General features: G+C 37.2%; 1 protein-coding gene across 3 annotated transcripts in view; it reads right to left on the bottom strand.

Annotated features, from left to right (window-relative positions):
• LOC129718364 (phosphatidylinositide phosphatase SAC2-like) overlaps positions 1-13,530 on the bottom strand; it is a 57,021-nt gene extending 43,491 nt beyond the window's left edge. The window contains exons 1-4 of one of the 3 annotated variants that reach the window (XM_055669092.1): positions 12,875-13,530; positions 12,512-12,819; positions 946-1,173; positions 637-876 (exon numbers count right to left, since the gene is read on the bottom strand). In XM_055669092.1, coding sequence (XP_055525067.1) covers positions 637-876; positions 946-1,121 — 416 coding nt within the window. In that variant the 5' untranslated portion in view covers positions 1,122-1,173; positions 12,512-12,819; positions 12,875-13,530. Of the gene's footprint in view, positions 1-636; positions 877-945; positions 2,207-12,511; positions 12,820-12,874 lie in introns of those variants that run through there. The other 2 variants (XM_055669100.1, XM_055669081.1) reach the window with 2 other exon arrangements.
• Positions 13,531-15,022: the final 1,492 nt, after the last annotated feature.

Raw genomic sequence — 15,022 nt, 5'->3', positions numbered from 1 at the left:
CTAATGGCATTCGCCGTTTTCACAAATTAGGTCGGTAATAATGACAAAAAGCAACAACAATTTGATTACTGATCGGTCGGTAGTGGTTTATATTACCGAACGTTTTACCGAACGCTCAGCTGTCGAAAAGTCGCTGAAAAAAAAACGAATTCGGTGATTAAATGTAAGTGTGTACTCTCAGAAATATAACGGTCAAATTATTTCCAAAATTTGTTTATTAAAAAAATAAATAATTTCAACCAAGGCAATATTATTCAGACCTCGAATGCCACAAGACTAAGATGTTATACTCAAATTTAGCAAAAGTAATCACGGAGCAATTTTATTTCAACTAATAATGAGAAGGGTAAAACTGATCAATCTTACCCCGCTGATCAATGATACCCCGTTTTACGGTACTCAGTTTTATATGGCCTGCAAACCCATAAAGATTCATAGAATTCTGAGATGTGTCTGCCAACGTCTGGACGAGTTGGCGCGGAACACGAAATGTTTTAACTATTAAAGAGTATAATTTTTCCATTTAACTTTTTTTATTTTCTAGGGGATTAAAAATATTTTTCAAGTTGTGCAGAAAACACAAATTAAAGAGTTATTCCAATATTTGTGCCGATAAGTAACATTCCAATTACTCACCTTGGATCGGCATCAATAAGACCCCAAGCTCCTAATGGAAACTGTGTTGTGCCAAGTAGCAAACGTCGACAGTCCTCAACCAACAAACGAGCATGCTCCGCGCCTTCCAGAGAATCCGTTTCATCAACTGCTCCTGCTTGACCTCCCAGGGCGTTTACAGATTCTGCCGACACTGTATTTCCTAACATCATATCAATAGTAGCCTGACGATAGGCATCCTTGAATCGGGCCAAATAGTAACTAGGAGAAAAATAAATAAAAATATTGTTACTTTCTATTCGGAACTGAAAATTAAAAAAGAGCATCAACCTGGCATTAAACAACAGTTCTTCCAATAAATAATGCTCAACACTCAATAATCCACGGTTGTAGTATGTCAATGGAAGACCTCGCGACGGTATAAGAACACCCGCTGCAACACCGACAAGAACCGCACAAGGATTATCCTCAACGAGTGACTCGAAAGCAATCGAATTACCCAGCATCAAATCAATGCAATTTTGGCGAAACGAATCAGCAAAGGTTTGAATGAAGTAACTAGATGGCATGGCGAATATTGGAAGCAGCATGAAAGAAATTATTATACAGATATAAAAATGCATCCTAGTTGTATCATGGAAAACAAGAATTAATCCACCTAGCGGTGAAACTTAACAATTCTCATAAACTTTATTGTTTTTTAAATACACAGTGTTGACAGTGTGTGCAGCTGGGGAAGCGAAAAATAACCGAATTAAAAATATGATACATATGTGGAAAAATATACCGCAACCAGACGAGACATGAACCCGCAATCTCACTGTCTCCGGCATGGTGAAAATAAATACATCAGCAAGAATTTCTGCTGAATTTATTTTTCATTCTCAATTCTCAAAAATATTTTTTTTTTCAGTCAACAGCACTGTACCGAGTATTCAAAACAAAACATTCACACACATAGGAACATGAAAACATATATTTGTTAGAGCTGTATGCCACCTCGCCTCCCCTCACTGATTTCGTTCAGGTTTATAAGCTGAAGAGTAGGGATACCATCCGTCCTGATTTAGCAGGACATGTCCTGATTTTGAGATCCGTTTGGAGCGTCCTGATTTATTTTTCAGGTTTTAGCATTTGTCCTGATTTTCCTGGATGATGCCGGATGCTCAGAAATGTTGAAGATTGTTCAGTATTTTAACTTTGACTCCGGAACGGAACGGACTCATTTTGAACGATTTTTTTTCTTTGGTTGAATTTTGTCGAGAGAAATTGCCTAGTTCTTGCAACCCTCAACTTTCTGACTTTTGGGTCCTAAAGCCATCCAGCTTTTTTCGCACCATAATGGCGTTCGCTATGATGCGTGTTCGTAATATGCGAACATCTCTGCTTACGTCAGTTTTGGGGATTTCTGAGGAATTGGCAACACAAATCTTACCAGATTTATTTCTCTTTTGATAAAATACGTGAAGATTTTAAATTGACATGAGCAGAGTTGTTAAAAGGGTGGATGATTTAATATGAACTTTTCATTTTAGCCTCCGCGTAAAAAGCTGGATATCAGTTTTTATATATCATTTGAAAAAACCGCGTTTCCTAAAATGTTTCCACACGTTTCCAAAACGTGATTTAAAAAAAAAATGTTTATCGTTTTCATTCGATTTTAAAATGAAGAATAAAAACTGCTCGAAATGTCTTAAATGACATTTCGCACAAGGTATATGGGAGAGTTGACATTTAAGGTATTTCGAGCAGTTTGTTATTTAAAAATTATTTAAATTTAAAAATCAAAGGACAACGATAAACATTTTTTAAAGAATCACGTTTAGTTCAGAAAATTGCGCTCTTTCAACTGATATATAAAAATCAAAAAACCGTGTAAATCTTTAGGACCCAATTTTGAACCGTTTTTTGTATACTGCATTTTTTAGGTATCTACTAACGCCTAATGAATCAAGGTTGCAAAATTGTATCGTCCTAGAAATACTTTAAATGAATAAATGAGTAGCGTATTTAGAAGTGTAAATCTCAAATTACGTGTTTTATTTAATCAAACCTCAAAAAAAGAAAACGCCTCATATCAAATTTGTACCGGAAAAAGTTGTCCTGATTTTTAACCCCGATCAAATGGTAACCCTACTGAAGAACATTGCAGTTATCTCTGAGGTGAGTTTCCGAACTACAGTGACATGCGTTCGTTTAGACGCACCATGTTTTTCATAGGTATTTCTTTCAAAACTAATTGAATTTTGAATGTCATCACTTATCATAAACTAAAACAAACAGCATCGTTTCTTCAAAAAAGTGCACTTGATAGAATAAAAAAATGCGAAAAATTAAAAATAAGCTGATGCATTCATTTAGACGCACCTCAAGTCAACGTAGTAAAAGCTCAAATTTTCTGAGTAAAGCTAATAATTGGCTAATACTTTGTAGCTACTCCCTTACTAAAATAACTACAAATACTCTTCTGGGCATTGAATTGACAAGATTATGAGGAGTATTCACAGAGATTTGTTGCCAGCATGAACGTATGCATGATTTAAGGTCGTTTACTTTTTGAACTGGTGTTCATTTGCGTAAACTCTTGCAGCCAAGATACCCCAGAGGTTCCTGATCGGGTTACAATCCGGACTACATGCTGGTCAATCAAGTACGGCGATGTCATTTTCAGAAAACCAGGCCTTGGTTCGTTGGGAAACATGACTAGAAGCGTTTTCTTGCTGAAATACAACCGGTTCATACATAGTAGTCACCAAGTATAGAACCAGAACGTCTTCCAGAAGCTTACAGTAGCTGCTTGAATTGATTTTGGTGATGATCCAGCAGGTAGGAAGCTTCTCGTCATATGAAAATCCTCTCTGGCTTCTATCGGGCCCATTGTAGGTCCAGGATTTGTTTCCTCCCTCGAAGCACCTGAATCAAACGTCCGGCTGCTGAAGTATGCTTAAGAGACATACTGACCAGCCAACGTTTTCCTTCTTTTTTTTGTTAGGGAATTAGAATTACTTTGTCCATCAATGTGAGCTTTTGTAATATATCCCAATCAAGGTTGTTTTTTTTTATTCTCGCTTATTTTCCGTCGGCCTAGTTCCGCCACTGTTGTGGCCAATCACCGACGCCCAGGGAGGCGACTCCACACCCAGGACCCTAACTCACGACCCGTTTATTAACGGACCGGCGCCAACGGCTTTACTTCCTCATGCGATGGAAGGCGTGATCCCAGAGATTTTTCGCCTCAGAAAATCTCCCGATGTCGGCTAGGATTGAATCTAGACCAGTTGGGTTGGTTGTGAGTGGATCACGCCACCTCACAACCATCGACACCAATGTCGGCGGTGGGATTCGAACCCAGGCGTCGAGCGTGGTTGGCGGAGACGTTACCAACCACACTGGGCCCTCGCTCCAATCAAGGTTGTTAATACGATAGATTATCGTCGATAATCGTCATCGCCGTTACCGATAACGTATGGTATCGTTACTGACGATGACGATAGCGTCTTCAAACATTAACGATATCGGCGATGACGATAGTCACTAGACGTTATCAGCTCACTAACGCCTCACGCCAGTTTTGTCTGCTATGGTAGCGAATGATGTAACGACTTGATCAAAAAGCAGACACGGGGTGAGAAAACGTTTTTTCACTTCGAGAGGTTGGAGACGAAACATCACTAGGTAACAGGAAGAAACTTCGAAAACTCTTTACCTTCGAGACATCAAATTAGTCTAGGTTCATGGAAGCAAACATAAATTGACCTATTGGGACGGGGAGACTCTGTCAATTTTTTATTCGGATATTGATACAGAGAATATCACGGAATGGTTGGTGTCTATTCATGTCGTCTGTGTTCGGAATGCTCGCATGTGATTAGTTCATTGTTCGCGTTAATTTGTCCTTGACACTTTTTATCGATTTTTACCGCTTTGCAATGAAAAAATAATGATAACTATCGTATTAAAGTGGTATTATCTATCCAACAACATATTGGTTATTGTTATCCATCTTATGGTTATGCTGTTATTATCGTTTGAAATCTGACGCAACATTTGCCAGTTTCCTTTCCAAATTTACAGAATGCATACCAGTATAGAAAACAAAGACGTAGTCCCACGTCAAAAACCTTGATTTGCGTGTAAATAATGCATCACAACTGCACAGCAGATGTTCCGATGCCTCGGTTTCCATATTACAAAAGCGACAGATATCATCCCAAACCCGGCCAATGTTCTTAAAATGGTATCTACTCGGTAAGTGCCCCGTTACTAGGCCGACGTATGTACAAAGAGCTCTTTTATTGAGCTCCGAGAGCTGTTTTGAATGATTACGTTCGGTGTTATAAATATATGTATTTTTGAAAATACATTTTCAAACAATCTTGGATGACTATCAGAGAAAATACAAATATTTGCATGTCTGTATTTTCTAGATAGACAAGCAGTCGCACAATATGTCTGGCTATCTCCAGGGCTAGGTTTGCATTGGACGATGCAAGCCGAAAGGTAGCCACCTGGGTCCCCGCTGAACGTTCCGCACATCCGCTCCCAGGTCCCCGTGTTGCCTTCTGCGCTCCCTGCCCTCTTGGTGCCGTTTTCCCACTACAGTAACTCAACAGTGTCCCGCAGCCGCTGATCCGGTTGATTCTACAGCGGACCTTGAACCCATTAATGTAATATCCCGCGGGCTTAGCACTACCAACCTTTTTCCGTGTTCTCGGAGGGCGCTTTTCCTGGGGACTGTCTCATTTGTTTCACGGCTGGTCTGCAAACGTGCAGGAGTCTCTTTGGAACGACTTCGTCGCCCTCTCAATCATCGTCGTTTCTCCCATCTCAGCAGCCGCGGCTTTTGTTTTGAGCTCGGCATGTTTTGTCTTCGCAGCATTAGCGAAGGACCGAAGCATATATGTTGAATTATCCATTTCTTTTAGGATAATTATTACTTTTTAAACCACCCTAATATTTGTGAGCCACACTAATGAAGCTGACAGGACTCGACAATAGAATGACAAATTGTATAACCGAGTTGCGCGCTGTATATGCATGTACAGAGATGCGTGGTAGGAATCGGAACAATGATATTGTGTTTCACATTAGCAATCGCTAACGGACCATGTATTATATATAAATATAAGATACTAGATTGTATGGATTAATTACTTTTGAAATCTGACAAAACTAAAACGTATTATTACTATTTGGTATGTCGGATCAACAGGTTATGGGCCCAGGAACATAGTTCTGCTAGAGTTCTAGGCACATAGTCCTTTTTTGATACTCAGGTGGTAACATGTACCAGTGAGTGCAAGTCTAGGCGGTACTCGTACTACTAGATCTAGCTGTTTGTTTTTGGTCTTGGCGAAGACCTAAAACAAGGTCTTCGCCGGAAAGCACCAGTATCCCGCAGGGTTATCTGGTTAAGTCATTAATCTATTTTCAGATACTAAGATTGTAATGAAGATAGTGGAATACCCGAAGGAAGAAATGGCTAGCGCGACCTCTACTACCTCTATTAAGGAAGACGGACGATTGGGGATGATTCCCACCTTCAAGAGAGCGGTCGGCAAGGACTATCCCTTCTGAAAGGTGCGGGTGACGCATTACCTGGAACAGCGGGGCTTTTACACTGCTCGAACAGGATCCCGCCGATGGAGGACTGCGGCGACACTCGTATAGACGCCTCACCGGAGAAAGCTGCCCTGAACGCAGCCAAATACCAGCAGCGGCTAAAATAGGACGACGAGGTCGTCAACGTGTTCTGGTTATCATTGGACAACGACGCCATGGCGCACGTGATGAAGTGTGTCTACGCTAAACACATTTTGGACCGCCTTGACTCCGTCTATTTAAGGCATGGACGACTTGCGCTGTTCAACGTTCGGCGCAAATTGTACAACCTACGGACAGCAGGCCACCGTACTCTCATGGAGCTGTTCATGGCTCACGAGCGGTACGTCCAGGAAATTGAGAGGGCAGGTGACGTCACCTCGGCAAGCGAGAAGTTGAAAACCCTGCTAGTCGCCATCCCGGAGAAGCATACTACTATCCTGGATGCCATCGCCGTGATGCGTCAGGCTGATCTGGCCCAAATGTCGCTGGCTGACATTCTAAGCCTCTTCCTGGACGCCGAGGAAAGCAGGGAAGGGTATCAAGAGCTGCCGGAGCCGTCCAACGTGGCAATGGCTGCCCCTCGAACTGCCAACCACCAACCCAGGAAGAAGTAGAGAAAGGAGACCCGGACGTGCTTCGAATGTGGCAAGGTAGGCCACACCAGGGCGACATGCTATCGCCTGCTGAACAGGGGCGAAGATAACAACCATTAGAACTATTCTGTCTATAGCCGTTGTGAGAAATATGCTGGTACATCAGATGGATGTTAAGAAAGCTTTTCTCAATGGGAATTTAGAAGAAGAAGTTTACATGAAATTGCCATGTGATGAATGTGTGAATAGTCCAATTTGTCGTTTGAATAGGAGTCTGTATGGATTAAAACAGGCTGGAAGAAGCTGGGACCTATGCTTTGACGAAGTCATGATTAAGCTGGGGTTTTTTAAGCTGTCTAGCGATTTCTGTGTTTACATACTTAAAGACCTCATATTGTATGTTGCACTTTATGTGGACGACATCCTTATTGTTTCTGATGATATTGCTAGAGTCAATTGGATAAAGCAAGTGTTATCGAAGAGATTTCAAATGAAAGATGTAGGAGAAGTCAAGATTTATTTGGAATTTGAAATCGACAGAAACTTAGAGAAACAAGAAATGAAGATTTCTCAAAAGAATTATGTTGATAAAGTTCTATATTGATTTGGTATGCATGATTGCAAGCCAGTTGCAACACCTATGGATGCAATGTAAAATGGGAAGCATCAGAAAGCAATAGAACGGAGGAGCCGTATAAAGCTTTTTTGTTTGCAATATTTAGCATCAATGTCTCGTCCTGATATCAGCGCAGCTGTGAGTATCCTGAGCAAGGTCCTAAGTTGTGCATCAAAGGAGCACTGGAATGGATTGAAGAGAATTCTTCGATATTTGCAAGGTAGAAAGGATCTATATCTTTTCTATAATATATGATATATATGATAAGGCAAGAGCATTGGAAGGATATGCAGATGCCGACTATGGAAATAATTACGAAGATAGAAGATCGAATTCTGGAAATCTTTTCTTAGTTTATGGAAATCTGGTTTCATGGTTAACGAAGAGACAACCTACAGTAAGTCTTTTTTCAACAGAGGCTGAACTGATTTCCCTATGTAATGGGGCAAATGAAGGAATTTGGTTATCAAGATTAATACGTGAGATAGGAATTGAATCATGTCCTTTCACGATTTTTGAGGATAACATTTCTTGTATTGGGATTGCTGAAGAGCCAAGGGAGCATCAGCGAACGAAGCATATCGATATAAAGTATATGTATGTTCGAGAGATAATCCAGTCCAAGAAGCTGAAGATCCAGTACATTAGGAGTGAAGATCAACTTGCGGACATACTCACCAATCCATTACCAAGGACTACGTTCGAGAGGATGACTGCGAGCCTGCAATTACGAAATTGAGGGGAAGTGTTAAATTATCAATTTCTTTTAGGATAATTATTACTTTTTGAACCACCCTAATATTTGTGAGCCACACTAATAAAGCTGGCAGGACTCGACTAGAGACTGTGTTATAAACAGACCTTTGAATCGTCACCTTCATGAGTGAATCTTCAAGCGACGATGATGCAATATAACTTCGACTTCGGCCCGATTGAGTACCTGCTTCGTTTCACAACCAGCGTTGCCAGGTATCCAGATTTAGCTGGATTATCCAGATTTTTGAACATGTATCCAGGTAGACAGATTTGATGTCCAATTATCCAGATTTTTCATGAATGATCCAGATTTTATCCAGATTTTATTTTCTCTGTTCCGCAAAAAGGTCATCACTTCAAATTTGGCGCGAAATTTTGCAATTTCGTCACCACAAATTTTACGTACCCCAAGACTTTTATCCGAAGAACTTACCTTTCACCCCAAGAAATGACTTCCAGATTTTGAAGTAGAATACTTCTCTCAGGAAGTTCGGCTACATAGGGATGTGGAATGAAAATCTAAAACCGAAAAAAGTGAGAAATATGTCCAATTTCAAATGCTAATAAATCGGTTAGTATTCGATGGATTTCCTTCGTTCTTGCAGCAATAGATTGGAAAATCTTCTAAGATTCTTCCCAAAATAAGATAATTGTAATTTTATTATTCACACTATTGTACTATTGAAAATAGTCAAGCCTTGTCAAAACGAAAAATTCGACCTCTGATTGGTCGTTATATGCTTGCTTCCCAAGCACGGTCGACAGGATCATATACCTTGCAATTAAAAACATGCTATTTGGCCTATATAAGAGTCTGTTTCAGCCGGAGCCGCTCATAATAGTTCTAGACAGCGACAACAGCAGTCGTTCTTCCTTAGCAGCAGCACTAGCCCTGTGGTTGGTCACCACGTCTCAGGAGCAGCGCGGTTTTTCTCAGCGTGTGTCGCCAGACAGCCATTATTCCCCCCGTGTTGGGGCAGCATGAAGATTGCCATCAGGAAATCCAATTTTGGAAATCAAAATGCCTTTTTCAAGGCAAATAAACAAGTCATTGAAAGTCAATAATTTTTGTAAACGCAAGCAAGCATTCTGTGTTGCATCCTAGCAATTTAAATCTGTCGCGCCCTTCTAATTCACTGAATGTGAAATAGCTTCCACAGTGCATGTTGTCCGTGTATCTTAATTTCCCCAATGTTATGCTTTTTTCAAGGCAAATAAACAAATAATTGAAGGTTAATAATTTTCTGGCATCAACACAAGCAGACATTCTGTGCGGGATGCAATCAAATTCTGTTGTAGTTGTCTAATTTTTACTTTTACTTTATTTAGTAAACCCCCCACTGTAGGGGCAGCGCAAAGGCTGCGATCAGCATGACCAACTTTGAATAACAAACGATTAACGTTTATTCACTAAAAATTCATCCAATTCAAAACAGGTTTTTGTCTAAGTACAATAATTTGCACAAAAAGACATTAAAAATTTTACCGCATTATTAGACGCGTTTCTCCAGTCATGCCTCGTGAACGTGAAGGTTCCCTATCACAGACATAGATTTCGTGCTCCAGCACGTTACAACACGTGGAAATTGTCTTTTGAAGTAGAATACTTCTCTCAGGAAGTTCGGCTACATAGGGATGTGAAATGAAAATCTTAAACTGAAAATAGTGAGAAATATGTCCAATTTCAAATGCTAATAAATCGGTTAGTTTTCGATGGACTTCCTTCGTTTTTGCAGCAATCGATTAGAAAATCTTCTAAGATTCCTACCAAATGCATAAAATTGCAATTTTATCATTCGAACTATTGTACCATTGAAAATTCTTAAGCCTTGTCAAAACACAAAATTCGACCTCTGATTGGTCGTTATACCGCGCTTTCCCAAGCACGGTCGGCAGAGTTATGGACCTAGTAAATTGGGAATGCATCATTTGGCCTATATAAGAGCTTATCAGATAATAAACAGACATTTCATCGGATACTAAATTGAACAACTGAAATTTGAAGAACACAAATGAATATTTGAAGAGTTAATATTTTCTCGTTTTGCGCTATAATCCAAAGTTAATTATCTTCATCTACATGCATACTCTGACTATTATTACGTGTTTGCGTCGCTTAGTGTTTGGCTACGGTCATGCATAACGCAAATAACGGCGCGATGCGATTCGGCAAGACGAAATCTGTTGAAATGTATAGCTCTACTTCGCCTTAAAAAAAGCTGTACATTTCACCACGGTAAGGCGAATCGCATCGCGCCGGCATTCGCGTTCTGCATAACCGTAGCCTTTGTTCCGTTCCCGTTTAATGATGTCGTATTAAATGTGCATATTACGATTCGGCAGCACTTCAACTTCTCATTTGCACAAAATTTAAAAATATTCAATGAACTTCATTCAAAATATCAAACAAAAAGAAATTACAATACTGCCAATGAACGGTCAACGTTTATTTACTAGAAAAAATGACTGACACGCAAGCAGCCGGGTTATCTTTCTTGTAAAAGTATTCTACTTCAACCTTGCGGTCGTGGCTTTGCATACAACCTTCTTGTGATTTTTTCCAGATTTTTTTTTTACCTTATCCAGATTTTTGAAAAAATGACCTGGCAACGCTGTTCACACCGATCCTTCTCTCACAGTTAACACAAAAATCGTCTTTCTCTCGGTACGCTACGTTGCATTGCTTCCCTGCGTGTTGTTGGTATTCGTCACTTCGGAATGAACTGTTCGAATTGTGGGTTTAAGACGGCAGAGACACAAAAAATGTCGAGCACATTGCTCGGCGCTTGATGCTTCCAAATTCACTTTCAACTGCATGACGACGATAAACCGAAGCAAGGTGTTGTAGGTATTGTTGCGCCGAAGGCAAGCGAATTTCATACAATAGCAAGGTGAGGTAAGTATCTGGCTATAGGCATGACTCATGAGGACTATTATAAGGAAATTTAAATTAATACGGACATTGTTTCCGAGCATTTTGTTCACCGAGTTTTCCGAGCATTTTGTTGGTGAATGTTTTAGCTCTCTGATCCTTGGTTTGTTTGATCAGTGTGACTTTTTCGGCAAAGTTGAAGATAGTAATTTTGTCTTTCTGAAAAAAATAAACACTCTGAAGAAAATAAGTTTTTTTATTTTTAAAAAAAGTTAAAAGAAAAACTAAAAATAATTATCTAAAATATAAAATATAAAATTTTTTAAAATCTGAAACTATTAAAGATCACCCATTTTTGCCATAATCCATGTCCGCAATGTTCAATTTTTAGAATTTACTTTTTTGAATAATTTTTTTTTATTTTTCTCAAAACTTTTTTCAAAGAAAAGTTGGTTTTAGAGTATACTTTTTTGGATAGACATAATTATAATCTAAAACTTTGCTGACGACGTCACACCGATCAAACAAACCGTTTTGACTTTTTTTTTATTTTTTTTTTTTATTTGTAATCATCAATACCTTTCCAACATAGCTTTTTTCAATAGCTCTCAAAAATGAGTTTGGTTCAATCCGATTTTTTGATGAAAACTACAAAAGATTACATTAAACATTACGGCCTGGCTGATCATGAAAAAATCAAGGAGAACAAAATATAACAGATTGAAAAAAAAAAATAATTCTTTTTCACAAGTAATTTTTTCTGAAAAAAAAAATTAGAAGAAAATTAAAACTTTCTTTTCATGATTTGCACCCAAAAATGAAAATGAAAAAACTGTTTTCGAAGAAATGATGTTTTTAGAGTACACTAAGGTCGCTTTTTACGCGGCTTTTTTTACGCGGATTCCGGAATTTACGCGGTTTTTTACGCGGATTCCGGAATTAACGCGGTTTTTTTTTACGCGGCACGTATCCCCCGCGTAAAAAGTGACTTTAGTGTATATTTTTTTGGATAGACATAATAATCATCTACAACTTTGCTGACGACGTCACACTGAAGCTCTAAAAATACTTGTAATCATTAATGCCTTCCCAACATAGCATTCTTCTATAGATTCATAAAAATGAGACTTGTGTCAAAATATTAAACCAACACCACATAATAGAACCTTTCGCCCATATAAACAACTCGTGAAAAACAATTCAAATACACAAAAAAATCGACAACAGATTTATATCAATATTTCTTTTTAATTGTCGTTCACCGTATATTTTTCGATTTGCAAGTTTTTCAAAGTTTAACGAACGTTGTAGAGAAAATTTACATAATCGTCAACTTCGACAATAATTTCAAAAATCTCCAATGTCATTAGGTCATGCTTGGAAATTAAATTGAATGAAATAACCTTCATTCAATCAATGATAACTTATTACGAAAAAAGCAAAAAAAAAACTCACCTGGATCTCCTCTTTTTCGTCAGAAGTGAAAAGTGTGGAACCAGCGAAATTCAATCTAGGGTCTAAATACAAAGCCATTTTGAAAGCTTGCGATTCGCGTAAAGCGGCTAGGCGAGTTGTCAAAGTGGTTATGAGAGATTCAGAAAATGGATTTTTGTTCATGGCCTTGATTTTCTGAATCGCAACAATCCATTTTAAGTAAAAGTCACTTAAAGAGACATGCGGCGATTGCATCTCTTCAGTGGTTAAGAAAAGAGGTTTGAAGGCTTGCTCGTAATCAATAATGAATTTCCAGTTATTCGAGAGATCTAAATTAAAAAAATATATATAATAATTGCTAAACCCGTGATAGTTGAATATTACCCATTTCTGGAAACTGTTCCGCAAGCTTTTCAAAGAATTGACGCTGTTGCAAAAAACTGGACATCATTTCGTATATTCCACCCCATCGCGTTTGGCCCCAAAGTGAGGGATAGTGCCCTTTGTGACACTCAAAGTACGTCTTGTATTTAGCAGATCTGCTTTTCTTCGCAACATCAGTTAGTTTCTTTACGTCCGCGTTTGACTTGTTTATCACATCCAAAATGGCCAATTGGAGAGTATGAACGGCACAGCGCACTAAATTCAAATTTTTTTTTAGTTTGTTGTTGAGCTCTTCGGTAAATAAATTTTTATCGATTTCCTGTTCTTTCTCTTCAATGTCTTTCTCATCAAAGTGGATGCAAAGTTGCTCATATTCATAAACTTCTTTCAGTTTTTTTACTGCAGCTAGCATGTTGCGCCATTATCGCACGTTATAGAAAAAATTTGACTTATTGATATATTAAAGCTATCAATGATTTGTAATATTTTTTCGGACAAAAAACTTGCCGTCTGGCGTTCCTTAATTTCTATGATTCCTATAAAATAATTATGACACATCTTGAGCTAACGCAATCGATTCACAATCGTTCAATGATTTGAACACAGAGTAACACGTAAATTTCTTGTGAAAAACTTATTATTATACCATATTTATTGTTAAAATTACTTTATTTAATATTAAAATTATTTCATTTAATATTAAAATCATTATTTTTATTATAATTATTATTATTATAATTATTATTATTATTATTATTATTATTATTATTATTATTATTATTATTATTATTATTACTATTATTATTATTATAATTATTATTATTATTACTATTATTATTATTATTATTATTATTATTATTATTATTATTATTATTACTATTATTATTATTATTATTATTATTATTATTATTATTATTACTATTATTATTATTATTATTATTATTATTATTATTACTATTATTATTATTATTATCATTATTATTGTTACTATTATTATTATTACTATTATTATTATTATTATTATTATTATTATTATTATTATTATTATTATTATTATTATTATTATTATTACTATTACTATTACTATTACTATTACTATTACTATTATTATTATTATTATTACTATTATTATTACTATTATTATTATTATTATTATTATTATTATTATTATTATTATTATTATTATTATTACTATTATTATTATTATTATTATTACTATTATTTTTACTATTTTTATTACTATTATTATTACTATTATTATTACTATTATTATTACTATTATTATTACTATTATTATTACTATTATTATTAGATTCGTTGTTTTGCTTTCGTCTCGATTAGACGCAAATTGTTTATCTTCGTTTGAGTTCGCAAAATAACAATACACGAGTTATCGTACGGGTGTTTTTTTGTCGATTAGTTCTTGTGCTGCGCGATAACAATAGCCTGTTATATATCGGCAGAAACATCTGCACACTGGTAGGGGCAGGCTACCCCGCCAGTGATTCGATACGCAGCTGATATATCAGCAAGAATAATTCTCCCGCACCGCTGTTACCCCGCTAGCAGCACGGACCATCATACGATCGAGCGAGTGGAAGTCAACTACAAGTGGCATCTACAAGGTCGCGTGTAGGACACGGCCACTGCGTCTCAACACGAAGCTGGATCGTCATTGTTTGTTCTGCGGAGACGCTCGATTATTCTACTATCAGCCGTGAGGTCGTGACTTAGACGTTCGGTGACGTATTATCTTTAGAATTTTTACTATTATTATCAATATTATTACTATGTTATAATATTATTATTAATATTATTATTGATATTATTAATATTATTACTATAATTATTATTATCATTATTATTATTATTACTATTGTTATTAGAATTAGTATTACTGTCTTTTTTTTTATTTGATCCATTGTAGATTGAAAAATTGTTTTTAAAATTTAACACCAACTACTTGAACCCCCCCCCCCATATTCGAATATTTATCGTTTGTGTGCGGTAGAGCGTAACGCTCCCGCAAAATGGACGACATGCAGGTGCAACTTTTCCTGGAGGTGGAAACAAACGGGGAAGAAATTGAAATTTCTCCCATCAGCTCACCCCTACCTTCCCCTGTGCCCTCCCCTTTGCCAAGTCCTG

The sequence above is a fragment of the Wyeomyia smithii genome, chromosome 1, assembly GCF_029784165.1.
Source record: "Wyeomyia smithii strain HCP4-BCI-WySm-NY-G18 chromosome 1, ASM2978416v1, whole genome shotgun sequence".
In the NCBI taxonomy this organism is placed as follows: Eukaryota; Metazoa; Arthropoda; class Insecta; order Diptera; family Culicidae; genus Wyeomyia; species Wyeomyia smithii.
Note: the sequence above shows the minus strand (reverse complement) of the source record. Positions and strands in the feature narration are given on the sequence as shown.